Source organism: Pleurodeles waltl, chromosome 9, assembly GCF_031143425.1.
Source record: "Pleurodeles waltl isolate 20211129_DDA chromosome 9, aPleWal1.hap1.20221129, whole genome shotgun sequence".
NCBI lineage: Eukaryota > Metazoa > Chordata > Amphibia > Caudata > Salamandridae > Pleurodeles > Pleurodeles waltl.
This window is the reverse complement of record NC_090448.1, coordinates 1088349819-1088371843: the sequence shown is the minus strand read 5'-3', so window position 1 is coordinate 1088371843 and position 22025 is coordinate 1088349819. Positions and strand designations below refer to the sequence as shown.

General features: G+C 43.6%; 1 protein-coding gene across 1 annotated transcript in view; it reads right to left on the bottom strand.

Moving 5' to 3' along the window:
* Positions 1 to 22025, bottom strand: part of LOC138260353 (cytosolic phospholipase A2 delta-like) — a 237588-nt gene that overhangs the window by 57901 nt on the left and 157662 nt on the right. Inside the window, exons 11-13 of the mRNA XM_069208771.1 lie at positions 14536 to 14671; positions 9857 to 9993; positions 5958 to 6180 (exon numbers count right to left, since the gene is read on the bottom strand). Coding sequence (XP_069064872.1) covers positions 5958 to 6180; positions 9857 to 9993; positions 14536 to 14671 — 496 coding nt within the window. The remainder of the gene's footprint in view (positions 1 to 5957; positions 6181 to 9856; positions 9994 to 14535; positions 14672 to 22025) is intronic.

Below are 22025 nucleotides of genomic sequence, written 5' to 3'. Positions count from 1 at the left end.
TAACTCTGTACTGTACATGTCCAAAGTTACTACCTCTTGCTCTGGTAACACAACCACGTCCTCTCCCTCTTTGGGGATAGAATTGTGAACCTCCTTGGTTCCCTCTGAAGAAACCTGATCCTTGATTTTGATAATGGGCTCTAAGATTGGCTCGGCTGGTAACCTGCCCTCTCCTACCAGCCCTCCAATATAAATTACTGTTTGAAAACACTCTTTTCGTAGAGAAATGTGCTTTATCTAGGCTAGTAAATGTACGCACATATTTTGACAAAGTCTTGACCATCCCATCCCCAAATGGAGGTCCTCGAGCCTCCTCAGAAGACTCTTCTCAGTAGCCATATCTGATAATATAGGATTTATACGCATTATTACCGTTTTCCTGCTCTCAGCCAAAATTCCTGCATTTGCATTCCCAACAAAGCAAATGGCTCTCTGACACCATCCACGTAAAAGATGCACATCCAAATCCTTCTACTTCAAGTATGCATCCTCTACTGTATCACATATCCTAAACAAAGGACCCAGCACATCAAGCAGTTTATCTTGAACCTGCTTCATTTACTTTTTCAATCCATTCCTTGTATCTCTCCCCAACTCAAATAAATAAGTAATCATCTCTGGGTCCAAATTTGGTGTTAAACACACCTTCTCATCAATGACATGCCTCGAACACTCCGCCCTCTTTACATTTCTTTCATCTTTCTCCAGAGGCTTACATAACCTTGCTTTAATGTAACTGGCAACATGATTCAAAGGCCACCATTCCTTACCTCACGGATTTCTTATATACCAAGGCTGAAATAGCTTCTCACCCAACAGGTCTAATAAATCCTCGCTACTCTTAGTTGTTAAATTACCTCCCAACTCGTCCTCAAGACCATCTTTATACTCTAGATCTAAAACATATTCGTCAAAATCATTATCATTATCCAATTCTTCATTTATATGATCACTTTCAGCCTCAAGCTGATTCTCCTTTGTACCGCTCAGGGTACCTCTCTTTTTCGAGCCGCTTGGGACTCCAAATCTGTCCTGCATCTCCTGCAAATGAAACACTTTCCCCCTGGACCCCTAAAACGGTCCTCATCCTCAGACAAGGAGAAAAATTCCTCCTCATCATTACCTTTCTGTTTTCCCAAGGCCTGCTTAACTGACTCCTGAACTACCACTTTTAATTCCTCATTAACAATTTTCCTAATGAAATCCTCCTGATTTCCTTCTTTCTCCTTGTTTATTTCAGACACCCTCTCCAAAAAACTTGAAATATACTTATTTCTTTTTCAAAAATACTTTAATAATGCCCAGACCTCTTGAAAAATCTCGCTCCGTGCGTACTGACAAAACTTCTCTCGTAACGTACCACCTACGGTGATCCGTTACCATGGATACCACAGTAACAGCAATCCACTATAAACATACGTGGTACTGCTCACAATGTGCTCCAATGCCTATAAAAAATAACACCTAACCGCTTCCTTATCACTGAAGCAGATGCACTGTCACGCAGCGCATCCCACTGTAGAGAAAATGAACGCCTATGTGTTCACTCTTCTAATATTTCAGAGAAGACGTACGCGTCTGCTTACATAGCCCGCAAGAGCACTAACTGCAAGAAAGGCCTCAGGCTGAAGTCCTCGCCTCATGCTAAGCATGTTACAAAAACAACGGTTGAAGGTAAGGCCAAAATAACCAGCAAATAAACGCTGTTAGAAAAACCATAAACAGAACTCTCAATGAAATGTACCTAAATGAATGATAATTCAAAGTAGAAAAAAATACACCTTTTTTTTTTATATATTAGCCCTAAAGTCCTAGAAGTATAACTAATTCGACCCATAAATCGTGTAAAGCTTACCTAAAATATACACATATACTAACAAATACAAACTCATAACATCTAGAAACATATACTTATCTGCTCAGGAGCAGCAAACAAAAGAGGAACAAAATGGAGGACACACAATTTATATGGAGTTGAACATTTTATTTCTATTATGATGTTGTTAATGTTCTATTGGATACTTTTAATGGGGTTGCTGCTCAGAAGAAGTGAATGAAAGGTTAATGCATAATGCTAGCCTCCTGTCTTGACATTAAAGTTAAGGCCAGATGTATGAAGTAATTTTACCCGGTGCAAACGGCCCGGTAAAAGGCTTCTGGACATTTACCGACTCTATTTTGCAAGTCTGTTATACTCACAAAATAGGGTTTACGACTCGCCATCAGGAAGGGGTGTGCAATTCCTAATAGGGAGTGGCAGGGGGGTGTAAGAATGTTTTGCGACTGGGAATGCGGTCGTAAAAAATTTGTCGTTACCACCAACTTCAACTTTTGCTCTCATTACCCATCTAAAACGTCTGCCTTGTCATTGAGATAGAGTTCAAAGGCTGTCAAGTTCATCAGGCTGGAAAATACTGTTGAAGTGCTTGAATTTTCCTGAGTTAGGTGGCACAGGGATTCTCGGTATCTTTCGATGACCCAGGGTCTCCAACAACCCATTTAAGCTTTAGATGTTTGAAATGTCTTGTGCATACTTGCTTTCTTTTGTGAAGAAGACTGCGAATGGTCTGAGTACCATGGGCTGTGGCTTGCCTTTCCATATAGAGCTCCTAAATTCCCAGGCCTATGCATGTGTAGTTCATCCAGCCTAGGTTTTGTTTTGGGGTTCTGGGTCTTTTTAGCTCTAGTTTTATAATTAAATAAATAGAAAGTAAAGAAAATCTGCTGTATCTAGGACGTTTGTTGGTATGTGATAAAAAGCGTAATACTTCCTTAACGGCACAGATGTCTTATTTTTTAGCTCTAACTATGGTCAGTAATTTCTAGTAAGTGGGGCTGAGGCCTTTTTCAGTGGTTATATTGCAGACTTATGCATTCTGATGTTGTAACTTGTGGAGGCCATATCAGTCGCAACAGTTCCGGATGAACCACTGGACCACTTTTGGTAAGAGGGCTGAAGCCTAACAGCCCATAGACTCATCAATAGTCTTCTATGATTGATGACGAAGTAAGGAGCTTATGTGGCTGAATGACGGAGATGGACTGGAAATATCGCAGGAGTGGCTGACGGATGAGGTGGGAAAGTGGTGTGATGGCAGACCAGTCTCTGTAGTCCTTGTCTCCTCCACCTCCCTCCAATAGTTTTGTCCAACAGTGCTTGAACTGTCTGCTCTCTCTTTTCAAATAGTGAGGTAAATACCTTGGGCATACATGTGAGACGTCTACTCAAAGAACACTTGACTACTACATGCTATGTACCTGGTACCTGATGTACAACTGGTACACTTTGAGATGCTCTCCTTCCTTCGCCCACCCAAAGGTTTCCTCACAGCAAATGAAATGTAGATTGTTTTCCATATCAGTGCAGAAAGCAAATCCACTGATTTTCATATGCAGTTTTCTAAGGTTAAATGAGAGCATGGACAACCAGGAGTGCAATGCTGCTCACGGTGTTAGGCAGCCAATGGTGCTAAAATGATCGACTGAAGGGGACTGTCTTGTTGTTTCCTAAATATTTCATACTCTATGAATTCATGGCACCCCATGCTAACTGACTTCCTTTCTTCCAAATGTCTGAGTGTGCATGCATTTGTATCTAGATGAAAGCTTGGGGGCAGTGGCGTCTATTCAGGGGTGTTCAACCTTGGTCCACAGCGGACGCCGGATGGATCAACACTAGGGTCTCAGAAAAACCTCTCATAATATACATATTTGTAATTTCAATTTATTGTATGAGCACAGATTATTTTGTGCATGAATTATTTATTTAGTAGCACCAGCATTTCAAACCGAAAAGCTGAACAAAAGTACCAGCACCATACAAAGGCCAATATACTTGGTGATGGAATAGAAAATATGGATGTCTTTGAGGTGTGAGTTGTGGATGTTGGTTTGAGGAAGGATGAAAGGCTGGAAAAGACAAGTATTATACACATTCCCATGAACTTCCACACTTACATCTCATAGGCTGAGCATGAGCACATAGACTGTTACCTTTGAAAGTATTAGGCACATGTGAGATTAGATTCTAATGGTAATTATTTTGCTTAAAGTGGTGTTTTTTAAAACCGTTTTGAAGGAGATTAGGGAAGGAATGATTGTGAGTTCTACAGGAGGTGCATGTGAGAGGAGAGAGCAAGAAGGTAAAATGAGCAGAAGTGGCATTGGGCGCCAAGGTCTTTGGGCTTTTTGAGGAAGTGAAGGTTGTCTGATAACACTGATTGAGTAGAGGTGTGGCTGGTTAGGAATGTTTTGAGGCAGGGTAGGGCCAGGCTATGAACAGGTTTGAAGACTCGGAACATCAGTTTGAGAGGAGCTATGCGGTGAGTTCTGAGCCTATCAACCTTCACATAGAAGGAGGTAGTTGGTTCCTGGTGTCAGATGGAGAACAGCACTTGGGGGCGTATTTAGCCATCTTTCACTCGAAGCAATGCAGCAAGCCACCTTCCTGTGCTGCTCTGTATGAGAGGGCAGGAATGCACCTTATTTACCATTACGCTGCACTCTTAGAAAGAGGAAACAACGAGGAGGCATACTAATATTTCTCCTTGTTGCACATTTGGTATGGAGGTGTACGATTCTCACACATTCCCAGGTCTACCAGCGTTGGTAAATTTGGGAATTAGTCAGAATCCATTGATTGATGTGTGGGATCACCGACGCTCCACCCATGGAATGCTTCCCTGTCGCAGAGTAACATGATTTCCACTGCCTTTTGTTGTTCTAGATTTATCAAGCCACACTGCCATGCAAAGTGGCCTTGCGGTGCTTGATAAATCTCATTTAGGTTTTACGCCGCCCTTGCGCCCCCATGCAAAATGCTAGGGTGATGCAAAACCTAGTTAAATCTGGCCCTTGGTTCGCAATTTTAACGACCTTGTCACTGGAAGAAGGCATTGTTGGAGAGTCCCAAAACCTAAATGTTGTAGTAATCCATATTGCTGATAACAAGAGCATTAATGAGGTTTTTAGTAGTATTGGAGAATAGGTGATACTGGATTTTCGTGTGTGGAGGAGCACGTAGTGCGATAATGAAGCTGTGGATGAGATGAAGGACTCTGTCTTCCTTCGAAAAGTGAAAAACGCTCCTAGGTTGGAAGATGAAGCAGTGATCTCTGATGAAAAGGAGATAAAAGGTTCAGAGATAGGAGTTGGCGGAGTCTGGTGAAGTCTGAGAAGTATGGGATTTCAGTCTTTGCAAGAATGAGGTATTGAAAGGTTATTCAGTCATGAATATCCAAGGCAGTTAGCGCTTTGGGTGTTCACTTGAGGTGGGGAGATATGAAGATCCGGGTTCTGTCCATGAATAGGTGAGAGGAATAGCCAAAGGTGGCCCTAAGCACTCCCAAGCAGGAGCTATAGCGCTGTAACGGTTGGGGCTCAAGGAAGGAGCTTTTAGTGACTACAACAGAAAAATAGATAGATGTACACTGAGTAGTGTGCCACACCTCTGTAAAAGAGTGTTGTAGAGTTAGAAGGTGAACCCATAAGAGCAGACCTACATATTACAAGGTAGATGAGTAACAATGATGTTGTCTACATTGCCAAAAAAGAGGAACGGTTTAGGAAGATGATAATGGATGACAAGTGGTTGCAGAGAATTGAGGTTATGCAGTATCTAATTTTTGACCATGTATGTATCCTGACCATTCTAGACCAACTTTGAATACCCCTGCAACAGCAGTCCATGACTAGGGTTAAATAACATTCTGTATTTTTCAATGACTATGTGAGCCAATGGCACTCCAATAAAATATATTTTGCCCAAAGTGATCCTGCAGCAGGGGCAATATCATCATATGTCAGAACACCAAGTTTGTACTTAAGACCTCCAGACTTTTTGACGCACTGTCTGACCCTCCCTCCACTCAGTAATGTTCAGGTTTGTATCTCTTATCACTTTTTTTAGTTTTAGGTTAATGTATCTGAGAAAAACACTCTTTTTTCAGGGTACTTACGCCATCATAAAACATGTTTTCAATGATGAGTCCCCAGAGGTCAGTAAAAGAAGACGGATGACCCATTTTTGACCTCTCGTCCATCTCGTTGTAATAATATTTCAGACGATCCCAGGAAAATGCACTTGTCTTACTCTTTGTCATATGTTTCCGAGCATCATCGATTGGCACAGCCAGATCCTTCTTCGACCAATTAACGTCTTGATATAACTTTGACATGGTCCTGAAAAGAAAATAATTACTCTGATATCACAAACACATCACACACTGAGGGGGGAAGGTGAGCTGAGAACCCCCACAATGAGTGGGTTTCCAGCTGATCTTTGGAGATTATGAGCAGTTGGATTTCTATTAAGGGTTTTGAAAACACCCAAGGACATGGGCAGAAGCCTTAGCGAGTTTCTGTGTTTTTGGGGAGAGGTAAGATGCTGGAGAGAGGGGTGAAAGTGCCTTTTAGACAATTCTCAACGTGAAGCCCCCTCCTCACAGAGTGATATTTTCCTTATTAAGTTGGGAGATCTATCTCTGAAAAGGTGGGAAGGAAGGTGGGCAGTTTAAAATTTGAAAACTAGGCTTTTGATTGGATAAAGTTTAACCTGTTGTCAAAAAGCACACAATGTCCAGTGGGTTTGAGGGGCATGCCGAATGAGAGCAGAGTGTGGCTGAAGGCCACGCCTTGCACCCACAGCCTACTCAATGTGACCTGCATGATATGATGCCAGCAGACTTTGTGCAGCACATGTCCAAAGGCCACTCCCTATTCCCAGAATCTACTATATGCTTTGGTAGCTAAGTTAACGGTAGTCAAAAACCAAGTCCCTGTGCTTAAAGTACTAGGGGCAGAACCAAAGACCTACCCTGTGGGCTTTGCAGGCTAGGGCAGTGGTTCCCAACCTGTGGTCCGGGGACCCCTGGGGGTCCGCGAAGCCTCCTCAGGGGGTCCGCGACTGCTTAGAAAATTAAATAATATTAACATTTTAGATTCCCAGCTTTTAGTAATGACTCAGTGGGGGGTCCCCGGATTCCAAAAATGATGCAGTGGGGGTCCCCAGGTTCCACTAATGATAAAGTGGGGGTCCACAGAAGTCAAAAGGTTGGGAACCACTGGGCTAGGGGATTGGGAACAGGGCATGGTGAAAGACAATGAGTATTGAGTTTTGGAATTTGCTAATGATTTTTTTTGTTGGAAACATGTTATTTTTCCAATAACAGTGTAGAGAAAGGACATCTGACAGTGACATGAAACAGCATCCATTTGACTACAGTATAGACATTGGACCTTGTTTCATGCTTAAATTTTACTTGAGTCAGCCACGTAGGTTCCTGTATTCTGTCGGAGCTGGGTTGGGAACCCAAAGCAGCCCTTGAACCTTTGTTGGACCAGTCCCTGGGTAGGGGTGGAAGTGCGAAGCACTGCTGCTTTTGTTAGTGGGGGCTGATACTGGAGCACCACTCCAAAACCAGCCCCTACCACTGCAAAACCGGCCCCACGCTTCCAGCCTGCTGGGTACACGCCTGATGCCCACTTTGGCCAGTCCGGCCCTATATTCTTTCAAGGGTCCCCATATTTTTTCGAATTTTCTGAAGGAATCCCCTACCCTTGTACCTCGTGCATTGCACTGGCATGCACCAGTCCATCCCATTGGGACATGCAGGGCATGTCCCTGCCACCCCAAGTCTGTGCAATGTCCCTCTGTGCCGTGATTAGTGCTTTGTTATAGAAGAGTAGCGTGTACCTGGATAGTGTCTGGTTCCCGCACATACCCAAGGTAGCTAATTGGTTTGTCATTTCTACTGTGGTCTCTACTACCTCAAATAGGCATTTCCCACCTCATTTCTAATGTAGCTGGATGAGTGGGCAGTCCCAAATTTCAGATCATGAACACTGCATTTGCTGTGAGTTATGGTTTGCATGGCCCGTGTACAAGCTACGGGGAATTCTAAAGGTTTTATATGTGAGGTAGTACCATAACTTGGGTAACAGTAACATCTGTTATTCACAAAAGTTAGAAATGGCAGCAGTGTGATAATTGCTGCTATATAAAAAGTTCATTTCACTATTGCCTGTATTTATATAGTATGGTGTCCTATTGGGCAAGTTGAGACGTTCTTAAGAAATAGATTTCTTGAGTGCTAATACGTTTCTCACTGTTGATACAAGAAGCTCGGATTTGTCATTTAAAATGTTGCACAGATTGGTGAAGAGGGTGACAAAGCTATTTAGGATGATCTAAAAGTAGCATTTGACATTTTACTGCCTATAGGAATGCTTGGGGTCCCTTATAGCAAACACTGTGGAATGGAATTTCAGAAAACATGTCAGGGGCATAGAACCTGGCGTAAATCTGCTGAGTAACTGTGAGATATTTGTGTTACAGAAAATGAAAGCTGGGCTTCAAAGAGTTAATTTCTTTTGTATGTTGCCAACTAGGTTTGAGAACGGGCTGGCACGTTTTGAATTGAAAATAAATCTAATTGACTGTGGCATATGTTTTTATGGTTGCACATTCAGTTTTCAAATATTTCTAGGACTATTTAAGAACTACCACGTTAGAGATTGAAAATTTTGCTCTGGCCTCCTTGCTGATTACAGCAAGTATACTAATATACAGACTTTTTTTTTTTTTTTTTAAAAAGGAATAATTTTCCTCCAGTCACTATTATACAATGTGCACTGTTCAAGGGTCGTTCTGGATCGCGTGTCAGGGAAATAAATATGTTTGGCTAAGGCATGAGGACAACCCCTAAACCTAGGGGGATAAGAGAACATCCCAAAATGTAGAATATGCTTATAAATTCCAAGAAAAATTCAGAACCCAGGAGAACAAAAAAAAGTGTTCCTTGAGAAGTTCATGAACTGAAACAAAATGGAAAATCTGAAAAGTAAAAAAACAAACCACAACACACATAAAATTAAGACGCCTAACGGTTTTTGTGCCTAAGGGCCCTGGGGTTACGGTGTATGTACATCTCTACTATGCAGCAGGCTCTGGAGCACAGGGCCTGGGACTGGAGAACAAGGACTGGTGGTAGAGTGTAATCAGAACGTGTTTTGCCAAACCTTTAAGGGGCATATTTATAAAAAGGCTTGCTCCACCATTGCTTCACTTTTAGTGATGCAACGGTGGCGCAAACCTTTCATACATATCTATGAGGCCACGCAAAGCCACTTTGCATGGCTCTGAATGGCCTCCTAGATATGGAGTAAGGCAAGGTAGCGCAAATCGCTGTGTTGCCTTACTCTACACAAGGGAGACGTCCCATGGGCGTTGCAGTAGGTATTTCCAAGCAACAGCCATGGTTTTTGATGCTGCCCCAGATTTACAAGAGCCTGCCCCTTCCTGCACAAAAATAATCCTGCGTACAACTCAGACACCCTTTTACCATAGTGCAAGGGTGGCCGTGTTGGCGCTAGGTAGCCAGAACAGCTCTAGCACAGTGGAAAAGGACAGGAATGCATTGTATTGCATGGACACAGCGTATTCCTGCCCTTTCCCTGTGACGCAGGGCAGCCCGGCAAGGTGCCTTGCTGCGCTGCCCTGCATCAAAAGCCCCTAATTCTGGGCCTAACTTGCTAACTTGAATTTAAAAAAAAAAGATTTCCTGTGATAAGTGAACATTTCAATCACTACAGTGACTATCACTGACTATAACAATTTATCTTGTGTATCTAAAAAACCACAACCGATAAGATAATTTCACCATTTCTAAAAAAAAAAAACCTTCTTTGGAGTATACGCTCACGGCATGCAAAATAGGCTAGGCTTTCAATTTTCAGTAAAGAAAAAAAGTATCTAGCTATCTTATGTGTATTATAGATACCAACTACATGTATGTTGTATGTCTGTACATTTCACAAAAACACTCCAGCACCAATATAAATTCTGCAGTTTCCTTACCAAGTTGAACCGGAAGCACCAGTAATATAGGATACCGTGTCCAAGAGATTCAGCTTCTGTAGTCCTGACAACGTACCGTAGAGACCCGTCATTGCTCTCGCTCCTCCCCCGGTTGTCGAGACAGCAATAACTGGAACCTATGAAATAATGAACAGTTTAATCTTTAGGTTTTCTGCAAAGTGTTTTTATGAACTAGAGCCTTAATGAAGTACAAACTTGTGATATTCTAAAGGTGCTGCTGTTTCTAATTAGAATTTGACAATGAGAATGAGTTTTGCTGGGTAAGTCAGCACAGCAATCAACATCAGACTGGACATTCTGATCAGCTGGGTGCCTGTCAGTATCTGGCACGCATTTTATTAAGGAGGTTCCCCCATACAATAAAAATCTCATTTTAAAAAACATCGTAGGAATGAGAACTAATTAGCATATTTGATAACATCACTGGAAGTGATGTCACAAATACTTATACATCAAAGTCAACATGACATCAGTTGCATTTTAAACAATCAAATGAACATAAAATAATACTAATTTACTAAGGCAAATAACTGACTGAGAAAAGTAATGCAGCAGTACTCAGATGCCCATCAAAGGAGGTGGTCTGCAGGTGGGCTACCCAATAGATGCTATTGTTTCTTTAAGGTTCTGGAGGTCCCAGAAGCTTCTCTGAACAACGCCGAGCTATGAAAAAAAGTGCATTTAGAGAGGAAGTTCAAGCCCTTTCTGGTAGGTGATATTCACCCTGTTGTGAAGGAAAGCTCAAGTTAAGCTCCTAAATGTGTGAGTCTCACTCATGAAGAATGAGATATGGGGTCTGGGAAGAGGTTCCTGCTGGGTGTTTGGGCAAAAGAAGCAAGGAGGATTTCTCTTCCTCCCCCCATACTGACAGTATTAGTGTTTCAATGGGAAGTTATCTTGCACTCTTTAGTGTCTGCTCCTACAAGAGCTGGGGAAGGTGACTAAACTGCTCAGGCACTTGGGGAAGCTCCTGAGCGTTTCCTACGGCTGGTTTACAATCGCATATTTTCTGTAGGGAAAGGAGAAGTAAGGGTGTGTCTGGTGTCACACCATCTAAGCAATGACACTAGCTGCTCTCAACATCTAATGCAAATACTCTTTGACATCTCTATATTAAGTTATGTCTCTTGAACAAGGGCCAGGGCCCCAACCACTCTTCTAACTGCTCCTGTTCATTTGTGTAACCATCATTATTACTGGGTGGTTCTGTGAGAGGAGAAAGAGCGTCTCCTGTTTCCAGTTATCACTGTAAATGGCTGGTTCTTGAAAATGGAAACCTGGAGGGTGTCAGTGTGTTGGAGCAATAGTGTCTGAGGAAGGGTCGCACCCTCCAAATCTTATAATCTTCATCCTTAAAATCAAGTATGGTGAGCTCATTACATCAGACTTTATGGCTTCTTTATTACTACCACTGAAGGGGAAACATTGTTTGGATAGAAGGCGAGGATCCATTTCCAGTTTATTCATTAGCGGTCAAGGGTGCAACTATCATGAGTGCAGTGGGTATAGGGGCACCAGGGCTCAGAATGGTGAGGCGCACTGCACTCTAATTATGTCTGTATTGTACTATTCGATGAGTGGGAATATTTGGGCCTATTAGTGGTCCTAAAAAACACTAAAGGCAGACGCCGGCAACATCAGAACTGGAGGCATTGCCCTGGCCCGATTACCAGCGGTAGGCTTCAAAAAGTTGCAATTCTACTCCTATGTGGTAATTTCTATGTAAATAAAAAATTGCTGACTTTTTTTAGCCACAAAGAATCGCAGGGTGTGCCCCAAAATATACTAATCGTAGCTTCCCAAGAGAACTCCAATTCCCAAACTTCTTTTCTCAACTACCCGGTGACAAAAAAGACGTGTACAGAGTACTAAGCTATATCTCTCTCAGCTTGAACGTTTAGAACACGACCCTGATTGGTCTGCCTGCCAAACAACTAGGGAGGCAAAGGTACCACTTTGCCAGAGATATGTGCAGGAGATGTAGCCGAGCAGCCCAAGCTGAGCGCCTTTGGAAGCTGGAGACCCAGATTTCGAATCCTAGCCTCGGTGACCTACTCAACATCGTGTGATTCTGGGCAAATCACTTAAATCTTGCTCTGCCATATTTAAAGTAAACCACTATGTTTTTTGGACAAAGCTGCTCCTGCTGGTTTTAAAGAGATCACTCGTCATTTTTTGTTTTCCATCAAACAAATACGGAGGTTTGTTTTGGAAAACAGAAAAAATGAATGTTGGGGCTGTGTCAGCAGATAAAATGATTTCCCTGCCTCTATATCCTGTACTGAGTCAACCATTATTTATTTGCGGGGTTTTGTAAAGCGCAACCATCACTCAAATAAGTCTCTTGGAACTGCACTGCACACGAGTAAAGATATAACAGGGGATCTGTGTTGACTATTCAGAAGAGAGCCACATTTTAAGGCCTTCCTGAGCGTTAGTAGGTGGATCTCCGAAGGGATCTTATTTCAAAGGGCAGGGCCCCGACCCCACCGCACAGTTAGGTTTGTTGCTAGATCTGAGGTTTCTCATGGAGACATGTTTCTTGGGCTTGTCTATTTTGCCTGATGGTCCATTGTTGTCTATCCCTAAAAAAGGACCTAAGACTTTTTGGAATAACAGGGAAAGACCGGACATTTCGACAAATGCAAAATCTTATGTCAGACTCCCCATTCGATACCCCCTGCATTGTCACCAGCTTATTTACTTTATTTCAAGGGCATGTAACACTTCAGATTTGTAAAATACCTTTTCATTAATTGAGCTACCTTTTGTGGGGTGGATTCACCAGACTGCATTACTGAGTACACTTTATTGATGAACAGGAACTGTGGACTCCACTCTCTCCATAGAGTTTCGTTCTTCTGGGTAGTGCAGAGCAGTCTCCCCCTACACTGGCCTACTGTATTCACTTCCACTCAAAATAATGCTGCAACTTCATGTAAACAATCCTTAAACACTCAGTAGACACCCTCCAGCATTTCATATCATAAACACAGAGGGGGTAATTTTGACTTTGGCGGACGGATGTCCCATGGTCTGGTTGCCACCAGTGCAGCTGTCTCATAATTGAGCCGGCGGCAATGTTGCAGTGCAAAAGTGGCACAAGCACATGTTGCGCTGTTCACTGTCTGCAATGCAGACAGGAAACAGCGCGATGGGGCTGGCCATGAGGGCCCCTGCACTACCCATGCCAAGTGCATGGACAGTGCAAGGGCCCCCTGCACCCCTCCTCCACCAGCCTTTACATGGCGGTGCTACCACCATGTTAGTGCTGGCGGAAAGGGGGGTCGTAATCCCCTGGGGGTTGCTGCAAGCAGTGCTGCCCTGGCGGATGAGGACCGCCAGCACCGCCTGTCCTTCCTGTGGAGGTACACTAGCAGTGCTGGTGGTCCGACCGTGGTGCCACCCCCGCCAAAGTGGTCGCACCACCGCTTTGGCGGTAGTCAGACCTCCACCGCGACCCTGGCGGTCTGAATACCGCCAGAGTCTCAATGAACCCCGGAGTCTGATTCTCGTGTTTCATTTATTTTATAGTCTTCTGACTACAGAGTTTTCCAAACGATAGAACAAGGGCTGCATTCTGGTCCCCACAACACTGAATGCATGTCTGAGACCAATATGTAGGTTTCCTGGAAACATGCACCCGCATATGCCACTGTCCAGAGCCGGTAAACATGAAAGGCCTTACTGAGATGTACAAAAAGTGTCATCTGTGCCACAAAGGATCCAGCTAACAACACTGGAGCTGCAGTTGTGCATGAAAGGCGTGGGAAGATGAGGCTAATACGTAGGGCCAATGTAGTGGCATTTTTTTCACACACACAAAGACATAACTTTGCTCGTATTCATTGGACCCCTTCCTCCACCTACTGATTGCCAGCTGGTGAACAATCCGCAGTGGTATTACTACCATTACCTGGGATAAATAAGATTTTCGTAGACTTCTGATTGTGTTCCTAGGCATTTTCGGAATTCCATAAACGATGTTCCTTTTAATTACAACACAATAAACTTTTCACTAATGACTGTTCTGGTCTCCTAACTTTTGGCACTAAAGTCAACGCTTACTCTGTGTATGGCGAGAGAATTATGTTAGCGGTAATTACACTTTGATGCTGCGTGTAAGTTTTCACTCACTCGAGATGCCATTCTGCCAAGCCCATCCCTTGGAATAAAACCAAAACAGAGGCACCTGCCTGATAAATCGGTCCTTCTGGAGCAGACGCATTTGTCTTCCATTATTATCTGGGCGCTTCTGTGTATGTTGGGGAGAAAACATTACACAAAATACTTGTTGCTGATTCATGAAAAGGCTCAGATTTTTTTTTACTGAAGTTGAGGCCAGGGCCTCAAGGGGGATGCACTACCAACCAACCAGTGTTGGATATGCTTTGTCGAGCATATTCGATTTGATATAATCGAAACATAGCCCTTTATTGTCAGTGTTTAGGGCATGTGTATCCACACTCCTCTCAGTGTGAGTGGTTTATGTACTACGGAGCTGCGCGGGCGCCTGAATCTATTTATTTAGCATTATATAAGCCCTCAGGTACAGTGCAAGACTGAGTGAGTGAGCCCCCGCGCAGCCCTTCGTAAACCTAGGCCTAGGAATCAGTCACATACCTGAGTAAACCTAGGCCTAGGAGTCAGGCACATACCTCATGTTCTTGAAGGTCACAGGTCAATCCCAAAGCTTCTCTCAAGGCATTGGCTACCACCCTCTTTCGTTTCTGCATGAAATCGCTCTCTTCCTGACACAGGTCAAATCCCAGCCGCATGTCAAGGTTTTCAGGACTGAAAAAAAAAGAATATACATCCATGGCATGAATGCAAACACAGAACATAACTATATGCCCAACGACTCCTCTAGCTTCCACCATGGCGAGAGACTTTTGCTCTAACAAATTACAATATAGACTGAAGAATGTCATTACAGCTTTTAATTCTGAGGTCAGCAGAAGTCGGCAAAAGACATGCACTACAATTCATGACTAAACTGATTACATCAGCGAGAAAGTAGAAATGTTAAATCTTTGCTGCTCCATGATTTAATTACTCTCCCATCCCCTCCACCCTATCTCAACTGAAATCATAAGCTCCCCACAGGTCCACCATGGAGCAAGTGTTTCTCACCCATTCTCAAACTCTCATTTTCTATCAATGCTTCTTCCTCATTTAAGATCTGGGTTTTAAGTGCACAGCTGCATGAAGGAATTGTGGCGTTGACGAGTCATGGAGTGGGCCCCGGGTCACCATGAACTTATTTGGATCAGTTACTTTCAGCCACTGGCTTGAAACATTGTCAATTACATTTCAGATCATCCAGGGGAGTATTACTCTCTCACCATTATTCATTATGCTATTGGCAATTTGGTGTATCATTCTGCCTCTTGTTGAGTGCTTTCATTACAATGCATGAGGAACTATTTGACCGAAACAGTACACACAACCATCATACATTTTATCACATTAGGTTATCTGACAAAAGCATTGTCTACAGAGAACCATATTTTCTTCTTACTGGTATTTTTGAATTCTTGTGCCGTCACTTAATGGCGATTCTAACTACAAATGGCCTAATAAACGGTTTTTGTTTATCATGTTGGAAGTCACCTTGGAATGAGACCATTCAGATGTGATAAACAAAAAGTATGTTGTAAAAAGTCATCTTTTTTGCCCCGGTCACCCCCATTTTTTGGACTGAATCTGGTGGTTACTGACTCTGAAGGTGCCCTGGGCCCTGCTAACTAGACCCAGGGCCAATGCTCAGCCCTTAAAAGTGTACAGTGGAGGAGGGTGGCCAACCAAGATTGGCGAGTGGACGTGAGCCAGAAGAGCTCTGCTGCAAACTTAAGTGGAATCGGAGTGTGCAAGCACATTCAGGCCCGTCAGACACAGCGGACCCCGTGAGTGCTCACGGGGAATGGACATTAAAATAGAAGGTGACTCTGCAATGCCCAGGGGGGCTGATGGCAACAGATCCTGAAGAAAGTGGAGGCTGCAAAGGAGACTACCGAAGGCCACTGTGAACTGGTCTGCTTTTGTGTGGCAGACCCCCGCCAAGATTACGGGGCTCTAGCCGTACGCGGGGAGCAATGCAGACACAAGAGGTAAAAAATGAGCGGGGGAGTGCTTAATCAAGCGTAAGAAGCCCTGACCAGCCCTGACCAGCAGAGGTGCCAGACCAGCGCAGGCACATACAAGGGCCAGAGAAATAAGAGTAGTGCCCATGAAAGGAAATTCCAGGCCTCAGTGACCGCCTATTTGCAATATTAATTTAAAGCAGCAAACTGTTCCTACCTCCCCTGGCATGCCGGAAGCTCCGAATGTCTGATTTTAAGATGGCAGCGCCGGGGCTCAGTCATACAATTCAGCCTCTACGATAGCTCCACGTGCTTGCTGCACTATCCCTGGCGTTCCATAAGAAAAAATATGGGATACTGAGCTTCCATATAGCTAGAAGCCTCCCAAACACAATCTTGCCAAAACGTTCCAATCACATCCATGCCTGAACCTAAGATGGAACTTGCCTAGAGGAATAAAAGCTCCAAAAGAGAATGCGCAGGAGAAGCAATTGCATTGACTCCTTTGCTCACCTCACAATAAACCAACACCTGCTGATTATTAATATCACCTGAGTGCTGAACCATGTAAAGGGCTGCTTCCTCTATGATGAGATAAGAGTGACTATAATAAATGCAGGCGGAGGGAGCAACCCAATGAGGAGAGCAAACCTGGATACTTATTCCATGTTCTAAGATGAGACTAGACCTGGCGCAGAAACTGGACATCTGCGCTGTAGAAGCCCTGAACCTGATGAGGGCCTTGCCGCACTAGATTGAAAGGACTTCAACACAGAGATACCCCCAACACAGCTGGAAGAAAGCAAACAGTGGATTATTATGTTGTGCTAAAACAAGAAATACAGAAGTTGGGACTACAGGATGCCTGGAGGGCACCACATCCCACAACTGAAGGTTAGTCATTCTTCTCTCATAAACACCAAACATATTCTAGAATAGACTATGGTTTCCTAAGTTAATCGCTTATAAAAACCCTACTTATGGCCTCCTTTCATCCCTTCATCATTTCGGATCACACCCTCTACATTTAACCTTAGACTGGGGCCCACCACCACCCAAATTATGTCGCTGTTTTTCCCCAATTCTTTGACATGGGACCACCTTCTCAGGGATGAGCTTTGCAAAGCTATCAGAGACTTTTTCCAGGTCAACCCCACCCAAGACACTAGTCCCTCTACCAATTGGGACACAGTCAAAGCATACACCAGAGGGAAATGCATTGTTCTAGTCTTGTCACTTAATAAACAAAGGACAAAAGAAAGACTGACACTTGAGGAGAATGTTAGTAAAGCCAAACTAACACATTAAAAACAACCAACACTACTATTACATCGGAAAGTCACAGCAGTTAGAACCATCTGAATGGGATATATACTAACAGGGAAGAATTTAGGGCCAGATGTAGCAAACTTGGAAATTACGACTTGCAATTTGCGAGTCGGAGCGACTCGCAAATTGCAAGTCGCAATTTCCAATGCAGAACGGTGTCTCAGACACCGTCTGCGAGTCGCTATGGGGTCGCAGAGACCCACCTCATTAATATTAATGAGGTGGGTCGCAAATTGCGGCCCCATACCGACTATGGGCACTCGCAAACATGGAGGCCTGCTGTAGTCAGCAGACCTCCATGTTCGTGACTGCTTTATCAATAAAGCCGTTTTTTTTTTAAGTGTAGCCCGTTTTCCTTAAAGGAAAACGAGCTGCACTTAAAAAAAAACCGAAACCTTTAGTTTCGTTTTTTTTTCAGGGCAGGTAGTGGTCCTTTGGACCACTACCTGCCCTGAAAAAATTGTTCTGGGTCCATTCACAAAGTGGAAGGGGTCCCATGGGGACCCCTTCCAATTTGCGAGTGGGTTACCATCCACTTGCAGTGGATGGTAACTGCGACACCATTTGCGACCGCATATGCGGTCGCAAAAGGTATTGCATACCACTCCGAATCGCAAATAGGAAGGGAACACCCCTTCCTATTTGCGATTCTGAAATGCATATTGCGAGTCGGTCCCGACTTGGAATATGCATTTCTGCATAGGGAAATGTGATTTGCGAGTCGCAAACGGCAATTTTTGCCGTTTGCGACTCGCAAATCGTTTTCTGCATCTGGCCCTTACCCTCTTACATCTTAAACGCTCTTCTTACGAGCACGCTAATAAGGTGGGACCCAAGTTAGCGAGACAACTTAGACTTAAATGGGAGAAGGAATATATTGGAGATATATTGAAAGAAGGTAGCAACCCTTCAAATCGGAGAAGATCTGAACCTTTAGAAATTACTCTGAACGACAATACACTGCCACTCCCACAACTGAACAAACCCAAAAGAAATACCTGGAAAATGTGAACCTCCCCCAAGTGACAGAAGCTCAAAATGAGCTCCTAGGTGCACCAATTAGTGCAGAAGAAGTCAGAGAGGCAATTATGGCTTTGAAGCCCCATAATTCACAATGGCTTGATGGATATATGGCTCTTTTTTACAAAACGTTCAGCTCTGACCTCATACCACATCTGGTTTCTCTAGTCTATTACAATGCCCAAGTGGGGGCAGTTGTAATGATATTTGTGTTTTGACCACTGACTCCACGTTGCACTTAGCCTAGCAGCACACCGTCACATCAGTGACCACCAGCTTCATTTTGCCTATTGACTTTATTTAAGCATTAGCCACAACCACGTTAAAAGCTGCAAGTTTTTTTCCATGCCCACGCTATGCAATGTGCTTTTTGCTCATGTTTTTATTGTGCGTCTCTCCGTGTTCTTTTTCACCAACTGCTTCGGCTGATAAGAGGTGCTAGGATGATGTTTATGGTACGGCAGGGAACGGTTTTGTTTTGAGACAGGGCACCTTGGGATTTTGGCCAAATCCAACATGTTCCGTTCGAAACTGACCTGAAGTAGCCAACATTTTTGAATAACCAATTGCGGAGCAAGCGTTTTTTTTCTAGAAATCTCCTCTCTAGCTTGTTTAAGGTATATAAGAGACCCAGGATTGGCAGTGGGGAGATTCAGAGACCTCAGTCAAGATTGAGCGGTCAATTGCTGACATCTCCCGTGAGGATAAATCAGATCTCTCTTTCTCCTGACAGTCGATCTGTGGTCTGCGGCTTGAAGTGCTGGGAGAAAGATGAAGGAACAACTGTGCCCCATGGTGATGAATTTTTACTAATTATTTGCTTTGCATTGTGTATGAATATATGTATCTATACAGGTATTTGTATCTTTGCATATATATATTTGCTGTTTATAGATTGAAGATTCCTTATACATGTTTTCATTTTATTGTTGCACACATTTTAAACATGCCCTTTCAGTTGTACTGACCTTCCTTTACGAGCCTTGCAGAGTGATTTAAAATGTATTTCCTACACTAAGAGTTGCACTCCAGGAATTCTTTTCAGTGTGTGTGTATTTAAGCTCAGTGATTAGTGAAGCAAAACAGCAGTCAAACCCTCAATGAGCGAAGCCCTCATCTCGATTAGCCACAAACTAGGGAGGTACCCTTGTTCCTGCGGCTCATATCACGCCACAGCATTGCTCAACCTAGATGCCATACTTTATGTGAAGGTTCTGGCCTCTAGACTAGTGGGCCTCATGCCTTATTTGATTCATCTGGATTAATCTGGCTTTATTGAAGGTGGACAAATGCATGACAATCTGCGGATGGTGATTCACTTGGTCTAAAAAGCAATGTAAAAAAGATACCGGCTTTATTATTAGCCCTTGAGGCAGAGAAAGCATTTGACAGAGTGGATTGGCCCTTCCTATTTCTTACCCTGTGTTGGTTTGGCTTCTGCAATCAATTTATTGCTATAATTCAGGCCAACTATGCTTCTCTGTGCTCTAGGGTCTTGGTTAACAGAGTCGGATCTAACTTTTTTCAGCTCCAGAGGGGAACACACTCCTCATTACTATTCGTTTTTAGTATAGAACCTCTAGCAGCTACAATACATTCCATGCCCAATAATTAAGGCCTGCCATTTGGTTCACAGTGCCACAAGATTTCCTTCTTTGCGGACGATGTGCTATTGACGCTGACCTCCCTGCAGACATCGCTGGATGCTCTGCAGATGGCGCTACAGACTTTTGAAGCAGTAGCGGGATTCCATACCAATTTAAACAACTCCTTTCTCCTTAACCTAATGCTCCCCTCCAAAGGCATGAAAAATGTAGTCGCCAACTCACCATTTCAATGGGCCAAAAAAGAGATAACCTATTTGAGTATAAATATTACCCCCAGGGTCTCGGACCTGTTCAGAGGCTCCTACATCAGCTTAAGGTAGACCTTAAACATTGGGCCCCATGTATATTTCATGGCTAGGTGGCATTCACGCCATAAAAATGTCTGTGTTGCTTAGGCTATGATATCTCTTCCAGGGCCAGTGGAGCTAGACCAGGGTGACAACTTCCATCCCTCTGCTCCCTCCTAACTGACTTCCTCTGGCAAAATCGCAGATCCTGCTTGTCCCACAAAACATTGAGGCTCTCAAAAGAAGCGGGTGGGGTGGGACTTCCATTTATATTATAAGGCAGCCCAGCTATGGGTCATTTCTGAATGGTCCTTACGGGAATCAGACAAGCACTGGCTTCACATGGACAGAGCTGTTGTGGGCCGATACATCTGGGACGTGCTGTGGACACCAAAAGCAGACCGAAAGCCCAAATGCATACCTAAGCACACCCACATCAACAACACTTAAAGTTTGGTATGAGACTACCTTTCCCTCCCCTTGACGCTAATTCACTTTAATCTGTCCTTCCCCCCTGCATTACACCGGGCCGTTTGATGTATGGAGAGAGGGAGGTTGTCTCATTATAGCTGACCTATTCCATGGATAGGACATTTACACTTTTGAACACTGTCAAAGGGATTTCCACCTATCCTTCATGGAACACTACCGCTACATGCAACTGAAGCATTAGGTGCTTCAGCCCGTTATCCGGCAGGTGGCCACTAGGGAGTTGACTCCCATTAAAAGATTTGCAAAGAAGACAGGGACTTCTATGGGTTGTATCTTCTTCCTTTACCCTCTCCTGCTAGTTGTAAACTTTGGAGAGATAGTCTTGGATATAACTACTTCATCAACATGAGAGAGGTTCATTATAAACAACTTTTTGACTGCTATCTTTATCCCACTAAACTCAAAATATCTTCCCCAGTACATCAGCCTTATACTGGAGAGGATATAGTCTAAGGGGTGACCTTGCATTACTGGGGCTACGTGATGAATCCTTTAAGCGCCAAACCAAGGGAGACAGAACCACCATTTTGTGGCTATGTCTAGTGGCAGACTGTTTAATTGCCCTTTTTGCAGTGTTATCCCCAAACTTTTTGCCTTCTTCCTCCTATTTTTTCAGGTCTGTTTTTGCTGATTTATTGCCTCTGCGCACTTTACCACTGCTGATCGGTGCTAAAGTGCAATTTGTCCCTAGGTAAATTGTACTGTTAATGGTTTATCCATGATTGGCATATTTGATTTCCTGGTAAGTCCCTAGTAAAGTGCACCAGAGGTTCCCAGGGCCTGTAAATCAAATGCTACTAGGGGGCCTGCAGCACTGATTGTGCCACCCACTTAAGTAGCCCTGTAAACATGGCTCAGACCTGCCACTGCAGTGTCTGTGTGTGCAGTTTTAAACTGCAAATTCGACTTTGCAAGTGTACCCACTTGCCAGGCCTAAACCGTCCCTTTTACTACATGTAAGGCACCCCTAGGGTAGGCCCTAGGTAGCCCCATGGACAGGGTGTAGTGTATTTAAAAGGTAGGACATGTACTGGTGTGTTTTACATGTCCTAACAGTGAAATACTGCCAAATTCGGTTTTCACTGTTGCAAGGCCTATATCCTTCATAGTTTAACATGGGGGCTGCCTTTAAATAACTTTAAAGCGCAGATTCCCTTTGAGGGCAGATAGAAATGTGGAGTTTAGGGTCTCTGAACTCACAATTTAAAAATACATCTTTTAGTGAAGTTGGTTTTTGTATTGTGAGTTTGAAAATGTCACTTTAAGAAAGTAGGCATTTTCTTGCTTAAACCATTCTGTGACTCTGCCTGTTTGTGGATTCCCCGTCTGG